A 19,360-nucleotide genomic window follows, 5' to 3' on the forward strand; every position below is an offset into this window, starting at 1 on the left:
GCCTCCCATCAGGAAATTTCCAATCCCCAGACTGATATTGCTTTCCCCCTATCTTACTTAATTCCTTTTCTTCTAATTCACTAAACATTGGCATTTCCAATTACTTCATATCTGGGGTCAGAATTAACGTAACTCTTTTGGACCTATTTTCTGATGCATCTCTAGCCTTTTGATCTGCCAAATTATTCCCTCTGTTTCCAAGATCATGCCCCTTTGATGTTCTTTAACATGTCTTTTGACAGCTATTTCTTCAGGCAGTTCTAATGAGTCCCTCATGTACCAGTCCATTTCCTTTTGAATTTAGTAACTCCGTTTCTTCCCAAAATTTTGAAACGTGTGTACTACCTAAAAAGCAGACTGTGAATCATGAGCCCATCGCTGGGTGCTCATGGGGGTTTCTCGCCCTGCCCGAGAGCCGCCGCTGCTGCGGCCGTGGGGCAGAGGGGGTGCGAAAGGCGGATCCGCGGCGGGAGCGGAGGAGGAGCGGGAGGAAGGGCAGCGAGAGAGGAAGGGGAGGAGCAGGAGCAGGAGGAGCACGAAGAGGAGGAGCACGAGGAGGAAGGAGCAGAGGAAGGAGCATTGCGGGGTGGCACGGCGAGCCCGCTGAGCCCGCAGCTCGGCTGGCCCCGGCAGCATCGCATTGCGCTGCATCCCGCAGGTGAGCGGGGAGGGGAGGCTCGGCCCGAGTCTATCGCGGCAGCTCGGGGAGGGGACTTTTTTGGGGGCTGGAGGGGGAGTTTGGTGGGGTTTGGACCCCGCCGATTCTGAGCTGCCGCCCGGAGCCTGAAAGTATTTTCGGGGAGCGGGGGAAGCCCAGAGTGCGTGGAGTGGGGGGATGCTGGAGAAGGGGACGCTGGGACAGCTGGGGGCCGCGTTCGAATCAGGGGAGGATGAGCCCTGGGACCCCCAAAACGCCTTAGCCCAAAACCCCCTCAGCATGCCTGAGCAGGAGCCGGAAGAGAGGGGATGGCCAGGAGCCACGGGCCCCCCAGCAGCTGTGAGAAGAGAGACCCCCATAAGCCCAAAGTAAGGACACTGGAAACAGGGAACTCCTTGGAGAGGTTTTTGGATTCCTCCTTGATTTTTGGTGTTTTATCTGGCTACCAGACACCCGGTGACTTCTAGAGATGGATTTGGACTGTGGGACCTTCAAAGGCAATGCACTCACATCTTTTTTTTCCCCCAAAGCAGGATTTCTCATTCCCAAGCCTTATGTGGATAGAGGAGGAGGCTGTGATGAAGCGGAAGATGCCCCGGGACACCCAGGCAGGTGAGCAGGAAGTCAGTGCCCCTTTCCCCCTGTCTCCTGCTCCATCTCCCAGCCCAGCATGGCCCCTGGCTGCAGGACAGCCCTGCTGCCGCCCCCGTCCTGCCGGGGATGCACTGGGGGGATCTCCTTCCCCTTCCCTCTGGCACGGAGGCAAATCCCATCCTCTCCTTGTCCTTCCTCCCCCAGACAAGGAGCTGAGGATGGAGAGCAGGGAGGACAAATCCCCGCAGCAGAACCTTGTGGAAGAGGCCGTTTTGAGCGGCTCCGTGGCTCAGGAATCCAACGGGGGGGAAAAGCCCCGGAGATGCCTCAGGAGGAGGGGCTGCAAAGCCAGCCCAGGGTGCTCTGAGGAGGAAAGACCCACCCTGTGCCAGGAAGGCAGCCAGAGATCTGGCCAGAGCTCTCAGGTGGTGGTCCATAAGGAGCTCCACAATGGCAAGAAGTCCCACAAGTGCTTGGAATGTGGGAGGAGCTTCAGGCAGAGCTCCCACCTGTACCGCCACCAGAAGATCCACACTGGGGAACGGCCCTACGAGTGTGGGGAATGTGGGAAGAGCTTCAGAGACACCTGTGATCTGATCCGCCACCAGACCGTGCACACTGGGGAACGGCCCTACGAGTGTGGGGAATGTGGACAGAGCTTCAGCGTCAGCTCCCACCTGATCGTCCACCAGAGGACCCACACTGGGGAGAGGCCCTACGAGTGCGGGGAATGTGGAAAGAGCTTCACATTGAGATCCATTTTGATCCGCCACCAGAGGATCCACACCGGTGAACGGCCCTATAAATGTGGAGAATGTGGGAAAGGTTTCACAAAGAGCTCCCACCTGAACCGCCACCAGATGGTCCACACTGGGATACGACCCTATGTATGTAGGGAATGTGGGAAGGGCTTCCGTGACAGCTCTGACCTCATCATCCACCAGACAATGCACACTGGGGAATGCCCCTACACGTGCTCAGAATGTGGGAAGAGCTTCACCCAGAGATCCCTCCTAATTGTCCACCAGAGGATCCACACTGGAGAGAGGCCCTACAAGTGTGGGGAATGTGGGAAAAGCTTCAGAGAGAGAGCCAGCCTGAGTGTCCACCAGAGGAGCCACACTGGGGAGAGGCCCTATGAGTGTTCTGAGTGTGGGGAGAGCTTTCAGAGCAGATACCGTCTCCTCAAGCATCAGCAGATTCACACAGAATAGAGGCCCTTCCGCTGCCCTGACTGCAGGAAGGACTTTAAGAAGAACTCCACTGTCGACCCCCACCAGTGGATCCATGCTGGGGAGAGCCCCTAACAGTGTCCCAAGGGTGGGAAGAGCATCACCCAGAACACTACAGTGGCCCAACAGCAAGGGAAGCCCTACAAGTGTCCCGTGTGCCAGAAGATCTTTGTGGACTTCTCCAACTCCATCGCCCATTGGAAGACTGTTGTACTGTGATTTTGAGTTTCAGGTTTGGTACCAGTTCTGTAATGGTTCATTCCTTTACCCTCCTTTCCCCCATGGTTTTACCCTGAACTACTGAACTACCCCTTTCCTTGTATGTCAAACCCCTCTTCCATCCCTGATGTCAATCTCCCCCCAGTCTGCTGGATCATTCCACTGTCCCCTCCCTGGTGCCTTGTCCATCACTCGACTCCCCATCCCACTCATCCAGAACCTTCCACAAAGGGCGTTGAGTGATTGGATGGGGGCCAGGGCTCCCTCCTTCCCTCCTCCCCTATGGAATTGCCCATGTGTCTGTCTCCCCAGCATCGACTCCCCCGAACATTCCCATTGGTGGGTGGGTGATCTCCCCCCATGTTTCCACCGCCGTTTATATTGTGCTGCACAGCCCAGTCCGGGGCTTCGGTCCTTTGGTTCCCCTGGGGTTTGGATCTTCCCAGAGATCTCCTCAATAAACCTGGACTTTACCCCCAGCTGGAGTCGACTCCTTACTTCCACCATTGTCGCAATAAGGCCAAAAGCCTTAGCCGCCCTCCCGACCTCCTGAGGCACGGGAGAGTGTCCCAGCCGACCGCTGTGCCGGAGCAAGCCAGGAGTCCCCGAGTGGACACAAGGAGTGACACAGCATCAGAGGACCCCCATGGGATGGTCCACAATGGCCCTCGTTGGGGCGAGACTTGGTGATCCATGGTGCTGGTGATCCACTGGCTGGTGGTCTCCACATCTGCCTGGCTCCCTTTGGGCACCTGGATGCAAGAGGAGCTCAAGGGGACATGGCCGTGGACAGTGCCATGGGGGCCGTGGACATGGAAGGAGACATGGGCGACACGGGCATGGGTGGGTGTTGCGGTGTGTGTTTTTGATTATCGTCATTTGTTCCTAGTCGTCAGTTTTATAAACCCCCAACCCTTTTGTGTTGTTATAGCATATTTTATTGGCTATGGGTTGTTCCTTTCTCTCCTGTGTTGTTGGTCTTGCCCTAGGTGTCCCTCTCCCCAAAGTCCTGCCCTTTTGTTTACTGTTCCTCCTCCCATTGAATGTCACTCCCTTCCCATGCCTGCCCCTTTCTCTAGAAACTTCCCTCTGCATTTTGTATCCTCTGAGGCCCCATGGATTGGTTTCAGTTGTTCTCCTGCCCTGTAATCCCCTCTTGGTTTAAGCATTGTATTCCTCCCGCCTTGGGTTCCTCTCCAGGTTTCTCCCCATGGGTTAAAGATTGTACCCACCCCAAGGCCTCCCCTGTGTATCAGTTGCTGTGTGCCTTTGTTCAGTGTCTTTCTGTCCCTGACCCTCCTGGGAATAAGCACCTCTGGAAAACATGCAGGAGACCTCTCCCTGTTCCTTGTCCCACCTTCTGGCCGCGCTGCCCCCGTGCCGTAGAGCATCTGTGCCCCACAGCCGCAGCCCAGACTCAGCAGTGCTCTGGGGGCGGCCCACTGTCACCGGCGGTGTCGGGAGAGAACCGGGCTGAGGAAATCCGGCACCGCACCAGGTGGGGAGGTGGAGAGCCATGAATGGGGATATGGTGGCGATCCGGGCATGGATGGGGACAACAGGGGACTCGGACATGGGTGTGGGCTAATCCCAGGAAATGTGGAGGATGGTGGGTTTGAGCCAGCTGAGGGTTCTTGGGAGGGACGTGGGGTGCTGTGCCGTGGAAACTGAAATTCCAGATCATTGGAGCGTGTGCCACGGATCCAAGAGGGGAATTCCCAAGGCTCCCAGGGGCTGCTTCTGCCCTGCTTCCCAAGGGAGCTGTGCAGGGGCAGGTGACAAGGTCCAGAAGCTGTCTAGTAGGCTAGCAGAGCAGACAGCAAAGGTGGCTTTGCTGGACATTTTCCAGCCCATTCCCAGCTCAAAGCAGTGGGGAGAAGAAAAGGAAAGTGAGTCCCTGAGAGAATCCCAGAACGACTGCCAGGAGAAGGTGTGGAAGCCCCTCCTGAGCTTCCCCTGATGCGGAGACCCCTAAATATCGTGGATTCCAATTAGTCCCAAAATCTTAGAAGCTTTCCACATAAACAGAGATTAAAGGCAGTGTTCTCCTAAGGATCAAAACTTCTCAACAGAAACAAAGTAATATTCCGTGTACCCTAAGTACGGACAAGTGGGGACCCTGCCCATGGGCTGCAGTCCCAGGAGGGAGAGACACCTCTACCCCAGGGAAGGTGCAAATGAGAGCACAGGACCAGAACCCACGGATTTTATAGAACATGTGTTTTATTGAAATTAGTATTGACCAAGAAATGTGAGGTAGAGAAATAGGAAAGAGGTCTCAGGGACATAAAGAACTAGGAAAGACCTCTGGCTGGGACTCGGCAGCTGCCGGGGAGAGGCGCAGAGCGCAGCGCCTTTCCCAATTCCTGCCAGAGGACGCACTGACCAAGTTCCTGTGAAAAGCTTGTCCAGTCTCCTGTGAAAATTTAAAAGTTTAATAAATAGGAGACAAAGACCATCGAGCAAAGATGTTATAACCCCCAGGTGTGTCTTGGTACTCAGCCAAGAGCACACCTGCTATTTTGGAAACATCCTTGAGATGCCATTTCCAATGCACCAGCCTGTTCCATATTCATAAACAATTATGCATAGTAAACCTTTCCCAGATCTAGTTTACATATTCCAAGAACTGTTTAACATGGCTCCCCTGCGGGACTGCCTTGTTAGGGTGTGCAGATTCCTTGGTTGTGCTCTTAGTCCATTTTTATCATAAGCTTCAGTTTTGGGCCTTGGTCCACACTGTCTTCAGAGGGTGAGTGCTGATAGTTGCCATATCTGTAGCAGGTGTGTTCATCCTGTGTTCCTTGGATGTGATCCCATCCAAGCAGGCATTGTGACACAAGCATACTATATCAGCTATTTCACTAAGCTTAATTAACAACAGAAATAAAAACTATATTTTTATAACAGAGTCACTTTAGCACCACCCATAGAGAATGCCTTTTAATATTTGCGAGAAGCCAGTATTATAATATGTATCTCTGAGATTGCTCAGCGGTGACTCCGCAGTTCCTGGGCAGAGGCGCAGCGCCCAGCGCTCCCCACCTCCATCTCACCTGCGCCGCCCCCTCGCATCCAGCGAGCCCCGGGAGCGGAATTTTGGCTCGGCGGGAGGGGGGCGGGACGGACGGGTCTGCACTGGGGGCCCCCGAGCCCCCTGCCCATCGCTGGGGGCTCATGGGGGTTTCTCGCCCTGCCCGAGAGCCGCCGCTGCTGCGGCCGTGGGGCAGAGGGGGTGCGAAAGGCGGATCCGCGGCGGGAGCGGAGGAGGAGCGGGAGGAAGGGCAGCGAGAGAGGAAGGGGAGGAGCAGGAGCAGGAGGAGCACGAAGAGGAGAAGCACGAGGAGGAAGGAGCAGAGGAAGGAGCATTGCGGGGTGGCACGGCGAGCCCGCTGAGCCCGCAGCTCGGCTGGCCCCGGCAGCATCGCATTGCGCTGCATCCCGCAGGTGAGCGGGGAGGGGAGGCTCGGCCCGAGTCTATCGCGGCAGCTCCGGGAGGGGACTTTTTTGGGGGCTGGAGGGGGAGTTTGGTGGGGTTTGGACCCCGCCGATTCCGGAGTGGAGTTCCGAATGTATCTCGGTGTCGCTGGGAGAGGTACTTTTTAATTTCTGTGATGAGGGGATCTTTTTGTCTCTTGCCGGAGTGGAAAGCTGAGCCGTAAAAGGCCCTGGGGGGTTTTGCGGGTCCCACGTGGCGATCGGCCGGTAGCGGCGGGGCGGGCCGTGGGATTTGGGGATGCCCGGGAGAGGCGGGGGATGAAAGGCGGGAGTCCCGGCGTGGGGAGAGGGGCGATGGCAGAGCTGGGGGACCTCCGGCCGGCTGGAGGGGTGGTGGGGGCGGGAGATGAGTGGGGCCCGGGCGCCCGGAGCCTGAAAGAGCCTGAAAGTATTGTCGGGGAGCGGGGGAAGCCCAGAGTGCGTGGAGTGGGGGGATGCTGGAGAAGGGGACGCTGGGACAGCTGGGGGCCGCGTTCGAATCAGGGGAGGATGAGCCCTGGGACCCCCAAAACGCCTTAGCCCAAAACCCCCTCAGCATGCCTGAGCAGGAGCCGGGAGAGGGGGGATGGCCAGGAGCCACGGGCCCCCCAGCAGCTGTGAGAAGAGAGACCCCCATAAGCCCAAAGTAAGGACACTGGAAACAGGGAAGTCCTGGGAGAGGTTTTTGGATTCCTCCTTGATTTTTGGTGTTTTATCTGGCTACCAGACACCCGGTGACTTCTAGAGATGGACTTGGACTGTGGGACTTTCAAATGCAATGCACTCACATCTTGTTTTTCGCCCAAAGCAGGATTTCTCATTCCCAAGCCTTATGTGGATAGAGGAGGAGGCTGTGATGAAGCGGAAGATGCCCCGGGACACCCAGGCAGGTGAGCAGGAAGTCAGTGCCCCTTTCCCCCTGTCTCCTGCTCCATCTCCCAGCCCAGCACGGCCCCCGGCTGCAGGACAGCCCTGCTGCCGACCCCGTCCTGCCGGGGACGCACTGGGGGGATCTCCTTCCCCTTCCCTCTGGCATGGAGGCAAATCCCATCCTCTCCTTGTCCTTCCTCCCCCAGACAAGGAGCTGAGGATGGAGAGCAGGGAGGACAAATCCCCGCAGCAGAACCTTGTGGAAGAGGCCGTTTTGAGCGGCGCCGTGGCTCAGGAATCCAACGGGGAGGAAAAGCCCCGGAGATGCCTCAGGAGGAGGGGCTGCAAAGCCAGCCCAGGGTGCTCTGAGGAGGAAAGACCCACCCTGTGCCAGGAAGGCAGCCAGAGATCTGGCCAGGGCTCTGAAGTGGTGACCCATGAGCAGCTTGATGATGGCAAGAAGTCCCACAAGTGCTTGGAATGTGGGAAGAGTTTCCTCACACGCTCCCACCTGTACCGCCACCAGAAGATCCACACTGGGGAACGGCCCTATGAGTGTGGGGAATGTGGGAAGAGCTTCACGGTCAGATCCCGCTGGATAGTCCACCAGAGGATCCACACTGGGGAACGGCCCTACGAGTGTGTGGAATGTGGGAGGAGGTTCCGCATCCGCTCCCAGTTGATCCAGCACCAGAGGATCCACACGGGGGAACAGCCCTACGAGTGTGGGGAATGTGGGAAGAGCTTCAGGATTAGCTCTCACCTGATCGTCCACCAGAGGACCCACACTGGGGAGAGGCCCTACGAGTGTGGGGTATGTGGAATGAGGTTCTGCATCAGCTCCCAGCTGATTGTCCACCGGAGGATCCACACCGATGAACGGCCCTATGCGTGTGGGGAATGTGGGAAGAGCTTCAGAAAGAGCTCCCACCTGAACCGCCACCAGATGATCCACACTGGGATACGACCCTATGTATGTAGGGAATGTGGGAAGGGCTTCCGTGAAAGCTCTGAGCTGCTCATCCACCAGACAATGCACACTGGGGAATGCCCCTACACGTGCTCAGAATGTGGGAAGAGCTTCATCACGAGCTTCAGGCTGATGGTCCACCAGAGGATCCACAGCGGGGAGCGGCCCTACGAGTGCGGGGAATGTGGGAAGAGCTTCAGGCAGAGCGCCAACCTCATTGTCCACCAGAGGATCCACAGCGGGGAGCGGCCCTATGAGTGCAGGGACTGTGGGAAGAGCTTCAGCCAGAGATCCAGCCTGATTGTCCACCAGAGGAGCCACACTGGAGAGAGGCCCTACAAGTGCGGAGAATGTGGGAAGAGCTTCAGCCAGAGATCCAGCCTGATTGTCCACCAGAGGCTCCACACTGGAGAGAGGCCCTACAAGTGTGGGGAATGTGGGAAAAGCTTCAGCCTGAGAGCCAGCCTGAGTGTCCACCAGAGGAGCCACACTGGGGAGAGGCCCTATGAGTGTTCTGAGTGTGGGGAGAGCTTTCAGAGCAGATACCGTCTCCTCAAGCATCAGCAGATTCACACAGAATAGAGGCCCCTCCGCTGCCCTGACTGCAGGAAGGACTTTAAGAAGAACTCCACTGTCGACCCCCACCAGTGGATCCACGCTGGGCAGAGCCCCTAACAGTGTCCCAAGGGTGGGAAGAGCGTCTCCCAGAACTGTACCATGACCCAACAGCAAGGGAGGCAGCAGTAAGGAAAGCCCTACAAGTGCCCCCTGTGCTGGAGGAGCTTTGCGCGCTGCTCCAACTCCATCCCCCATTGGAGGACCCCCATGGGATGATCCACAGTGGCCCTCGTTGGGGCGAGACTTGGTGATCCGTGCTCCTGGTGATTCATGTTGGGAAGACACCTGTCTGGTGGTCTCCACATCTCCCTTGGGGTCCACTTGGGCACTTGGACACAGCAGGAGAAAAATCCATTGGGATGCAAACTGACGTCAGGAATTCATCGGGGACAGCACAGTTTTTTACTTTAAACCCAAAAGTTCTTGCCTTTTGCATCCAATCATTTCTTCTGGTGGCATCATGGAATACTGATGGTGGTGGAGGGCTTTTCCAACCTAAGTTATTCCATGATTCTAATTGTCTGTGGCCCACAGGCATCTTCCACAGCCAAATGGTGATGGATTGGGACAAAATATCAAGATTTTGGAGACAATGGAGTGGAAATTTTTCTACAAAAGGTCCTTTCTATTCACCCAAGGACATGGATACTTGGCCAGCATGAACGCGTAAATCCTTTTATTTTGGCTTTGATTTTCTTTCATTTTACTTCATCCCTTCACCCAAACATTGGGGTAAAAATATAGACATCCAACTAAGACATGCATGGTGACATTGTGGCACATGGGTGGGGACATGGCTTTGGATGGTGATATTGGGCATGGAGGGGGTCACAGATTTAGATGGTGACATGGGGGTATATGGCCATGGATGAGGACATGGGGAACGTGGCCATGGATGGTGACAACTGGCCTAGGGGACAAGTCCACGGGTTGACATGTCCATGCCATGAGCTGTGCCATGACCAAGTGTTGCCCTGATTTTTAAAATTGTTAAGTTTCCTTTTATAGTTTTTTTGAAAGTTTTAAAGTTCTCATAAAACTTCTTTAGCCTTCTGGTAATGTTTACATATTTGAGAGTCAGAATTCCCACACAATGTCATGTATAAATAGAATAGTTTACATATTTTGCTGTGGGTGGAGAGAAATGATTGATTGATCTTTGGACCAGTGTGGTTGGAGACGTGGTAATTCCATCCTCCAATCCATGGTCACCTTTGGAATTCTATAAATACCAGATGTTTGAATAAAACTGGGTCTTTTTCTCTTTTGAACTTACCAAGCTTCTGTGTACTCATTTCATGTCCAATAGCGACAACCAAGGACAACACATCCCCATCACCACCACGATACCGTCCCCTTCATGCTACCATTTATTTCCTGCGCTTCCCCTGGCCATGATACCCGCCTTGCAGGATGTCTCCCATGTCCTGGTGACCCGTATCCCTCAGGCCACTCCCACCAGTGGCTCCAGCAGCAGCCAGAGCCCGTCCTCAGCACGCAGGATCAGCTCAGGCTTGCGGCGCGGTGGTGGCCTCGCCGTGTCCCTCCGCAGCACGAACCGGGATAGTGTCAATGCCACCACCACCTTCATCTCAGCCATGGCAAAGCTCTGCCCGATGCAGTTCCTGCCACCACATCCCCACTGTCACTGTCACCCCACTGGTGAACCCAGCCAGGGACGGGGGTGGCAGCTGGGGACACTCCTGTCCCCACTCCACCACATACCTGGGGCCAGCAGAGAAGGGGATGAAGGACGACGGGGACCGTCCCTTGCTGTTCTCCGGGCTGAACCTCAGAGGGTTGAACACCTGGGGTGACACCAACACAGTCATGCCAAGGGGACACAGCTGTCACCACCATGGTGACAGGAACACCTCATAGAGTGGCCCTACCTCAGGCTCGGGCCAGAGGTCTGGGTTGTGGTGGGTCCCGTAGATGCTCATCAGGCAGATGACCCCTGGTGGGATGGGAACAGCCACTTTAGGGACAGCAGATGAGGGTGGGTGGTGGCACTGAGGACACCCTGGCCATGCCATACCCTTGGGGATGACACGGCCATCACGCAGGGGTATGTCCTCGGTGCAGCGCCGGGACACAGCAGTGACAGGAGGGTGCAGCCGCAGGCTCTCCTTGATGCACATGGTGGTGAAGGGCAGCTGGGACAGGTCCTCCCTGGGGACAAGTGGGGGTGGCACCGTGTCCCTGAGCCACATGACCGGGGGTGGCCCTGGGGACATCTCACCATTCAATGTCCGCAGTGTCCCGGCCAGCCAAGAGCTCCTGGACCTCCTGGCGGCATCGCTCCTGGTGCTCAGGGTGGCCGGCCAGGTTGTAGAAGAGCCATGCCAGGCCACTGGCCGTGGTGTCGTGGCCTGTGAGGACATTGGGTGAGTGAGGTGACACTGGAGTGGCTCCTGCCCAGTGGCGCCTGGGAGCTCATGCCCACCCTCAAACATGAAGGTGTCAGCCTCAGCCGCGATGTCCTCGTCCGACAGGGTGTGGCCATTCTCATCCTGCAGGGACGAGATGAGCCATGGGCCACCTGGGGCCACCGGTCTACGGCCAGATCCCATCCATGGCCACCACTTTTCCCCTATGGCCACCACCCTACAGGCACCACCATCCCACTGGCCATCAGCTCTATGGTCAATGCTGCCCATGACCAGCACTGTTCCCCTGTGGCCACCAGTCTGTGCCCAAACCTGCCATGGCCACCAGCATCCTACTGGCCTCTATGGCCAACCCTTCCATGGCCACCACCATCCCCTTGACCATCATCCCCCCATGGCCACCACCCTATGGTCACCATCTCCCCATGGCCACGACCACCCTCTTGACCACTTCCACATCCACATGGGCACCACCCCAGCCCCACCTTGGTGAGCAGCAGGAGGTCGATGAAGTCCATGCTGCGTCCCTGGTGGCCATCCAGCCAGGCCTGGTGGCCCAGGCAGGTGAGTGCGTGGCGCCGGCGCTGCACCACATCAGCAGTGAAGGCGTGGACGGTGGCACAGGCACGGGCGAAGCGCCGGCCGTCAGAGGAGAGGCTGTAGAGCCACCACGGGTGGAGAAGTGGCCGGAACTGGCGCCGGACCACCAACGAGCTCAGCTCCAGGATGGCCTGGATGTACTTGCTGGGCCGCCTGCGGAAACCGGGGACAGTGGGGGGACACTGTGGCCACTAGCATGGATGATAGCAGGGCCATTGGGGCTACCAGCATGGCCAACAGGGACTGGTGGGACCAAGATGGCCAGTGGGGTCTATGGTGAGACCTATGCAGTCACCAGGATGATCAACAGGGACCATGGCAGGGCCAGCACGGCCACCAGGATGGCCAGCAGGGACCATGGTGGGGTCACCAGGGCTACCAGGATGGTCAATGGGGACAGGTGACACTCACTCCTGGCAGTGGCTCTCGTGGCTGAAGATGCACTTCTGGAGCGTGTCCAGGGTGAGGAGGCTCAGGGGCTGCAGCACCTCCAACTCCACTGGCCCCCCGCCAGCTGCCGCTGCTGCTGCCCCCCACTTGGCCTGTGGGGATGGATGGGTTGGGGAGGGAGCAGGGAGGGGGTCAGGGACAGGGACAGGGACAGGGACAGGGGATAAACTGGGGGGTGGGAGAGGGGGAAGAGTTGGGGTGGGGGTGTGGAACAGGGATGCGGTGATGAATGAGGGGTGGGGCTGGGGTTTGGGGGCAGGTTTGGGTTTGGGGTATGGGACAGTACAGGATTTGGCTACAGGACGGGACTTGGGGTGCAGGACAGGACTCAGGATGCAGCAGTGGGTGACGGACACAATTTTGGGTGTGGGACTCGGGGTTTGGGATGCAGGTCAGAGTTTGGGGTGTAGCACTCATGATTTGGGGTGCAGATGGGGACTCGTGTGCATCTCGGATCTCTCACGAGCAGCACGCGGGTGCTCTGGTTGAAGATTCCCAGGTAATTCCGCAGCACATCCCCGTGGAAGGCGGGCGTCAGGAGCCGCCGGTGCCGCGCCCAGCGCTCCCCACCGCTCAGCAGCAGCCCCTCTCCTGGGGAGGGGACACCGGGGTCCACCAAGGGCATGCAGGGGATTGTCCCTGTTCCCCACCACCCCGTCCCCTATGACACACCCGGATCTGTCCTGGGGACACTCATGGGTGTGTCCCTGTCCCCCACTGCCCCTGTCCCCTGTGACACACCCAGATCCATCCTGGGGACACCCAGGGGTGCTGTCCCTGTCCCCCACTGCCCCTGTCCCCTGTGACACACCCAGATCCATCCTGGGGACACCCAGGGGTGCTGTCCCTGTCCCCCACTGCCCCTGTCCCCTGTGACACACCCAGATCCATCCTGGGGACACCCAGGGGTGCTGTCCCTGTCCCCCACTGCCCCTGTCCCCTGTGACACACCCAGATCCATTCTGGGGACACCCAGGGGTGCTGTCCCTGTCCCCCACTGCCTATGTCCCCTGTGACACACCCAGATCCATCCTGTGGACACCCAGGGGTGCTGTCCCTGTCCCCCACTGCCCCTGTCTCCTGTGACACACCCAGATCCAACCTGGGGACACCCAGGGGTGCTGTCCCTGTCCCCCACTGCCCCTGTCCCCTGTGACACACCCAGATCCATCCTGGGGACACCCAGGGGTGCTGTCCCTGTCCCCCACTGCCCCTGTCCCCTGTGACACACCCAGATCCATCCTGGGGACACCCAGGGGTGCTGTCCCTGTCCCCCACTGCCCCTGTCCCCTGTGACACACCCAGATCCAACCTGGGGACACCCAGGGGTGCTGTCCCTGTCCCCCACTGCCCCTGTCCCCTGTGACACACCCAGATCCAACCTGGGGACACCCAGGGGTGCTGTCCCTGTCCCCCACTGCCCCTGTCCCCTGTGACACACCCAGATCCATCCTGGGGACACCCAGGGGTGCTGTCCCTGTCCCCCACTGCCCCTGTCCCCTGTGACACACCCAGATCCATCCTGGGGACACACAGGGGTTCTGTCCCTGTCCCCCACTGCCCCTGTCCCCTGTGACACACACAGATCCATCCTGGGGACACCCAGGGGTGCTGTCCCTGTTCCCCACTGCCCCTGTCCCCTGTGACACACCCAGATCCATCCTGGGGACACCCAGTGGTGCTGTCCCTGTCCCCCACTGCCCCTGTCCCCTGTGACACACCCAGATCCATCCTGGGGACACCCAGGGGTTCTGTCCCTGTCCCCCACTGCCCCTGTCCCCTGTGACACACCCAGATCCATCCTGGGGACACCCAGGGGTTCTGTCCCTGTCCCCCACTGCCCCTGTCCCCTGTGACACACCCAGATCCATCCTGGGGACACCCAGGGGTGCTGTCCCTGTCCCCCACTGCCCCTGTCCCCTGTGACACACCCAGATCCATCCTGTGGACACCCAGGGGTGCTGTCCCTGTCCCCCACTGCCCCTGTCCCCTGTGACACACCCAGATCCATCCTGGGGACACCCAGGGGTGCTGTCCCTGTCCCCCACTGCCCCTGTCCCCTGTGACACACCCAGATCCATCCTGGGGACACCCAGGGGTGCTGTCCCTGTCCCCCACTGCCCCTGTCCCCTGTGACACACCCAGATCCATCCTGGGGACACCCAGGGGTGCTGTCCCTGTCCCCCACTGCCCCTGTCCCCTGTGACACACCCAGATCCATCCTGGGGACACCCAGGGGTTCTGTCCCTGTCCCCCACTGCCCCTGTCCCCTGTGACACACCCAGATCCATCCTGGGGACACCTAGGGGTGCTGTCCCTGTCCCCCACTGCCCCTGTCCCCTGTGACACACCCAGATCCAACCTGGGGACACCCAGGGGTGCTGTCCCTGTCCCCCACTGCCCCTGTCCCCTGTGACACACACAGATCCATCCTGGGGACACCCAGGGGTTCTGTCCCTGTCCCCCACTGCCCCTGTCCCCTGTGACACACCCAGATCCATCCTGGGGACACCCAGGGGTGCTGTCCCTGTCCCCCACTGCCCCTGTCCCCTGTGACACACCCAGATCCATCCTGGGGACACCCAGGGGTTCTGTCCCTGTCCCCCACTGCCCCTGTCCCCTGTGACACACCCAGATCCATCCTGGGGACACCCAGGGGTTCTGTCCCTGTCCCCCACTGCCCCTGTCCCCTGTGACACACCCAGATCCATCCTGGGGACACCCAGGGGTTCTGTCCCTGTCCCCCACTGCCCCTGTCCCCTGTGACACACCCAGATCCATCCTGGGGACACCCAGGGGTGCTGTCCCTGTCCCCCACTGCCCCTGTCCCCTGTGACACACCCAGATCCATCCTGGGGACACCCAGGGGTGCTGTCCCTGTCCCCCACTGCCCCTGTCCCCTGTGACACACCCAGATCCATCCTGGGGACACCCAGGGGTTCTGTCCCTGTCCCCCACTGCCCCTGTCCCCTGTGACACATCCAGATCCATCTGGGGGGCCACCCCGGGGTGCTGTCCCCACCCTACCCCCCCCCCCCCCCCCCCGCCACTCACCCAGCCAGGGCTTGAGGAAGCCGTAGAAAATTTTGTCCTTGGGGGCCACGAAAGCTGCAGGGTACAAGGACAAGGTGGGCAGGGATTCACTGGGGTGGCATCAGGTCTCCTGGGTGAGGACACTGGTGGTGGCACCACCCTGTCTGCACCCATTAACCTTCAGGTGGGGACCCTGGAGTGGGGACCCTCCCCCAGCATCCATGGCCACCAAAGGATGAGGGTTGGGGTACAACCAGAAGCTGGACATGGTGACACCTCTGAGGACCTGTGGGGTTGAGTTGGTGGCCACTGCCTGGGCACTGTCAGGTCTCTGTGCCAGGTGCAGTGACACCCATGGGTGGCCCTGGGGACCCATCTGATGTCCCATGTCCTACCTGAGGCACTGAGGAGTGGCCGGAGGGTGCTGGGGTGGAAGAGGCGCAGGACAGGCAGCCAGGGAAGTCCCCACCAGAGGCAGCCATGACGGTACCGGGCCACCAAGGAATCCACATGCTGTAAGCCTTCCTCCGTGCTCTGGCCCTGGAGACAACAGGGGACATGTGTGTCACTGGGGGCACAGACAGGCTCGGGGACATGTGTGTCCTCAGGACACTGCCAGCCTTGGGGACATGTGTGTTATCCCCAGCATCCCCTCGCAGGTGCCACCACCCCGTCCTCACCGTCCCCCCAAGTGCCACCACCACATTCCTTCGGTCCCCTCACAGGTGCCACCACCCAACTGTTCCTTTGCAGGTGCCTCCACCCCATGTCCCCGCTGTCCCCGCAGGTGCCACCCGCTGTGCCCTCACCATGCCGGTGTGTCCCAGCAACCAATTGCGCCAGGGCGGGATGGGGAACTTGTTCAGCTGGCGACAAGTGTCCCGGAATCGGGCGACAGCCACCAGCGCATGCCAGAGCCACTGCAGCAGCAGGGCGACCACGAAGGTGCCCAGGGCCACCGCGCCCAGGGAACCTAGCGCCGTGGCCACCGCCATGGAGCCGCTCCTGGGGACAGGCTGGGGACAGGGCAAGGGTCGGGTGTAGGCGGTGTCACCCGCGGGGTCACGTGGCGCCACGCTGGGTGTCACCGGATCCGCCTTTTGTCCTAATACGCGTTCTGGTGGCAGCGCCCTCTGACACGTCCTGGTGGCTTCTTGCCCTGACATGTCCTGGTGGCAGCGTCCCCACATGTGTATCCTGGTGGCATCGTGTTTCCTTCTGCCTGTGTGTGTCCCTGTCCCCCCATGTGTCCCTGTCTCCCCTTCCGTGCCCCTCTCTGTGTATCACCATCCCCCACCCGTGTGTCCCTATCCCTATCCCTGTCCACTGTCGTGTGTCCCTGTCCCCTCGGAGTGTCCCCGTCCCCATCTCCCCCGTGTGTCCCTGTTCCCTTCCGTGTGTCCCTGTCCCTCTCCGTATGTCCCCTGCTCCCCGCCCCCTGCAGGACCAAAGTCCCCGAGGTCCCGGGGCCGTGTCCTGCGGGATATTCCCGTGTCCCGCAGGGTGTCCCCGTGTCTCGTAGGATGTTCCCGTGGCTGTTACTTGCACTGAGCGTCTGTGCCTGTCCTGGCACAGATAGTGACACCCCATGACACCCCACAGCACCCCACGACACTTTGACCTCTGGTTTTGTGTCTTTTGTCCTTGGTTTGGGTCCTTTCCCCCTCTTTCATGTCCTTTCCCTGTCTTTTGGGTCCTTTAACCCTGTTTTGGGTTCTTTCCCCTTCTTTTGGGTCTTTTCCGCCCCATTTCGGGTCCTTTACCCAGTTTTAGGTGCATTGTTCAGATTTTGGTCCTTTCCCTTAATTTTGGCTACCCTTCCCCTGGCTTTGATGCATTTTTGGGTGTCTTCCCCTCCCTCAACCTGATCCCCACCCTTCCCCCCACATATCCCTGCCCCCTGCCCACCTCTGTCCCCCCAGGCGTCCCTACGGATGTCCCACATGCCATCTGGACTCCGTGACTGACATCATGGACACCCTCGACTCCTGTGACACTGGACCATGGGGCCACGCTAGCCCCCAATGGCTCCATGGTGGCCCTCGTTCCCCTCTCTGCCAGCACTGAGATGGGGCTGAGGTCTGGAGGATTTGGGCAACCCCTCCCCAGCCTCAACCCCCTGCTGATCCTCTCTTTGCTGCCACCATCGCTGAGGCTTTGGGGACATCTTTCCTGGTGACAACAATGGGACCATGCTGGAACCCAGCAGCTGCTGGGACAATGTGGAGAACTCCTAAAATTCCACCTCGCAGGGCCTCCTGTCCCCTACCCCCGATGCTGTGGTCATCAGTGCCATGGATGGGGTGGTCCTGGAACTGCAACTGGCCCGACAGCCTCTCCTGCTGGCCAAACTGCTCCAGGGCTACTACAGGACCGGCAATGGCTTGGAAATGGGGAGACTCCTCCAGCAGTTACAGCACTGGGATTTTGGGGTGCTGGTGCAGTCAGGACGGCTGGAGAAGGAGGAGAAAAATGAGGTTTTGGGGATGCTGTCACACACATGGCAGCTCCTGAGGGATGTAAGGACACAGCAGGTGGAGGTCTTGGCTTGTCAGGTGTCACAGGAGTTAAATGACCGCTATGTGGGTATGGACATAGGGGGATGTCACCCCCTAAATGGGGTTGTCACCACACAAATGGGGGTTGTCACCCCAAACGGGGCTTGTCACCCCTTAACAGGAGTTGTTACCACACAAAGGGGGTTTGTCACCACACCAATGGGGGTTGTTTCTGCACAAATGGGGTGGGAAGGGATGAGATGGGACCCCAGGTGAGTGGGGTGGGGTCACTCTGGTGGGTGGGCACCCAGAGATGATGGCAAGGGCAGGTGGCTTGGTGTGGTGGGACATCTTCGGGTCCCCTGGGTGGACACGATTGTGTCCCCTGGGTGGTTACCACCATGTCCTGTGGATGGCCACCACTATGCTGCCTGGGTGGACACTATGGTTTTCCCTTGATGATCACCACCGTGTCCTCTGTATAGACTCAATTCTGTCCCCTGGATGACCACCACTCTCTCCCCTGGGTGGTGGTGCCTGGGTCGCAGTCCCTAGGTGGCCACCACCATGTCCCACACTGTTGTGTCCCTTGGACACTGGCCATCTAATGTCCCAGACAAAGGACACCCTGAGTAGCCCCTTCCCATCTCCTCAAGTAACTCTCAGGAGGACCCTCCCACATCCAGGCTGAGGGTCCCTCAGGTGTCCCCACATGTCCCCAAAGACCCATCAAGCCCCTTGTTTCCAAATGGACTCTGCCATGTCCCCAAGGACCCCCTTGTCCCCACGTGGACCCTGATGTGCCCCTAAGGGCTCAGGGGATATGTGGAGCCCCTTGTCCCGCTGCATGTGGGGGGCTGGTCCCCACTGGGGCACCCTGCAATTGCAGTGGCTCCTGCTGGGCTCCATGTTCCTGCACCACACCCTGGAGCCAGCGAGGCCATGCCGGAGCTTCCGCACCTGTGCCCATGCCATGAGGGACATGCAGAGCTTCCACCGGGACACCCACAGCTGGGACGATACTGGCTTCAGGTCACTGTCACCCTCTGAGGGAGCTGGCACCCCCTGAGGCAGCTGTCACTGTACCCTGGTGGCCCTGTTACCACCTGAAGGACCTGTCACCCTCCAAGGTCCCCATCGCTGTCCCCTTGTAGTCCCCACTAATGTCCCCCCACTGTCCCTATCACTGTCCCACCATGGTCCCTGTCACCCTCTGTGTTTCCTTTTTTCCCCCCTGTCCCTTTGCAGTCCCCACCACTGTCCCCACCACTGGGTCCCCACTGTCGGCTCCTTGTAGCTTCATGGCGGGCTTGGACGGGTACCTGTACGAGGTCCAGGGGTGGCACTGGGTCAGTGCCCACACTGAGGACTACAGTACCAAGGACTTTAGCACTGGCATCATCCAGGACTTCTCAGCCACCCTGCTGAACCCCAACACCCTGGCCCTGGTGCAGGATGAACTCCTGCCCTGTGCTGTCCCCTCTGGCTGAGTCCAGCCAGACTTCACCCTGTGTGGCCACCGCAGCTCAGCCACACTAACTGCCCTGGCAATGCCCTCTTCCAGGAGACCCGGCGCTGGCCCAGCTCCCAGGGGACACTGGTGTCCCCAGGGCTTGGGGTGGGTGTCCCAGCGGGGTTGGTGGGAGGGGGTTTGGGGTGATGATGTTGGGACTGACTGAGCCCTGTGCCATGCTCCATTGTCACATCCTGTGCCATGACCCATATCCTGTGCCCTGTGTCCCATGCCATGC

The 19,360-nt window shown here is 59.2% G+C and overlaps 1 protein-coding gene and 2 pseudogenes across 2 annotated transcripts; 2 read left to right on the forward strand and 1 right to left on the reverse strand.

Moving 5' to 3' along the window:
- The first annotated feature begins 477 nt into the window (after positions 1-477).
- Positions 478-9,396, forward strand: LOC137467480 (zinc finger protein 850-like; annotated as a pseudogene).
- Positions 9,397-9,958: 562 nt separating this feature from the next.
- On the reverse strand, positions 9,959-16,321 carry LOC137467476 (cytochrome P450 4F3-like). Of its 2 annotated transcripts, XM_068178966.1 has the most exons (12): positions 15,921-16,321; positions 15,507-15,651; positions 15,133-15,186; positions 12,542-12,669; positions 12,040-12,170; positions 11,514-11,781; positions 11,085-11,151; positions 10,881-11,010; positions 10,677-10,810; positions 10,531-10,595; positions 10,364-10,446; positions 9,959-10,263 (listed from the first exon to the last, which is right to left on the reverse strand). In XM_068178966.1, the coding sequence occupies exons 1-12, from the start codon at positions 16,299-16,301 to the stop codon at positions 10,083-10,085; spliced, it is 1,767 nt and encodes a 588-aa protein (XP_068035067.1). In that variant the 5' UTR covers positions 16,302-16,321; the 3' UTR covers positions 9,959-10,082. The 2 variants fall into 2 exon arrangements, with proteins under 2 accessions (XP_068035067.1, XP_068035068.1); XM_068178967.1 differs by lacking the exon at positions 15,133-15,186.
- Positions 16,322-17,104: 783 nt separating this feature from the next.
- LOC137467469 (N-acetylmuramoyl-L-alanine amidase-like) lies at positions 17,105-19,099 on the forward strand (annotated as a pseudogene).
- The last annotated feature ends 261 nt before the right edge of the window (positions 19,100-19,360 follow it).

This window comes from Anomalospiza imberbis, unplaced genomic scaffold, assembly GCF_031753505.1.
Source record: "Anomalospiza imberbis isolate Cuckoo-Finch-1a 21T00152 unplaced genomic scaffold, ASM3175350v1 scaffold_65, whole genome shotgun sequence".
NCBI lineage: Eukaryota > Metazoa > Chordata > Aves > Passeriformes > Viduidae > Anomalospiza > Anomalospiza imberbis.

What these genes read in the sequence shown, in the direction of transcription:
- LOC137467476 (XM_068178966.1), bottom strand. Translation starts at nt 16,301, where the DNA reads ATGTGGGGACGCTGCCACCAGGACATGTCAGGGCAAGAAGCCACCAGG. An exon ending in AGAGCACCCGCGTGCTGCTC is followed by an intron (nt 12,171 to 12,541) that starts GTGAGAGATCCG and finishes CCATCCCCACAG; the next exon opens with GCCAAGTGGGGGGCAGCAGC. An exon ending in CACGAGAGCCACTGCCAGGA is followed by an intron (nt 11,782 to 12,039) that starts GTGAGTGTCACC and finishes CGGTTTCCGCAG; the next exon opens with GCGGCCCAGCAAGTACATCC.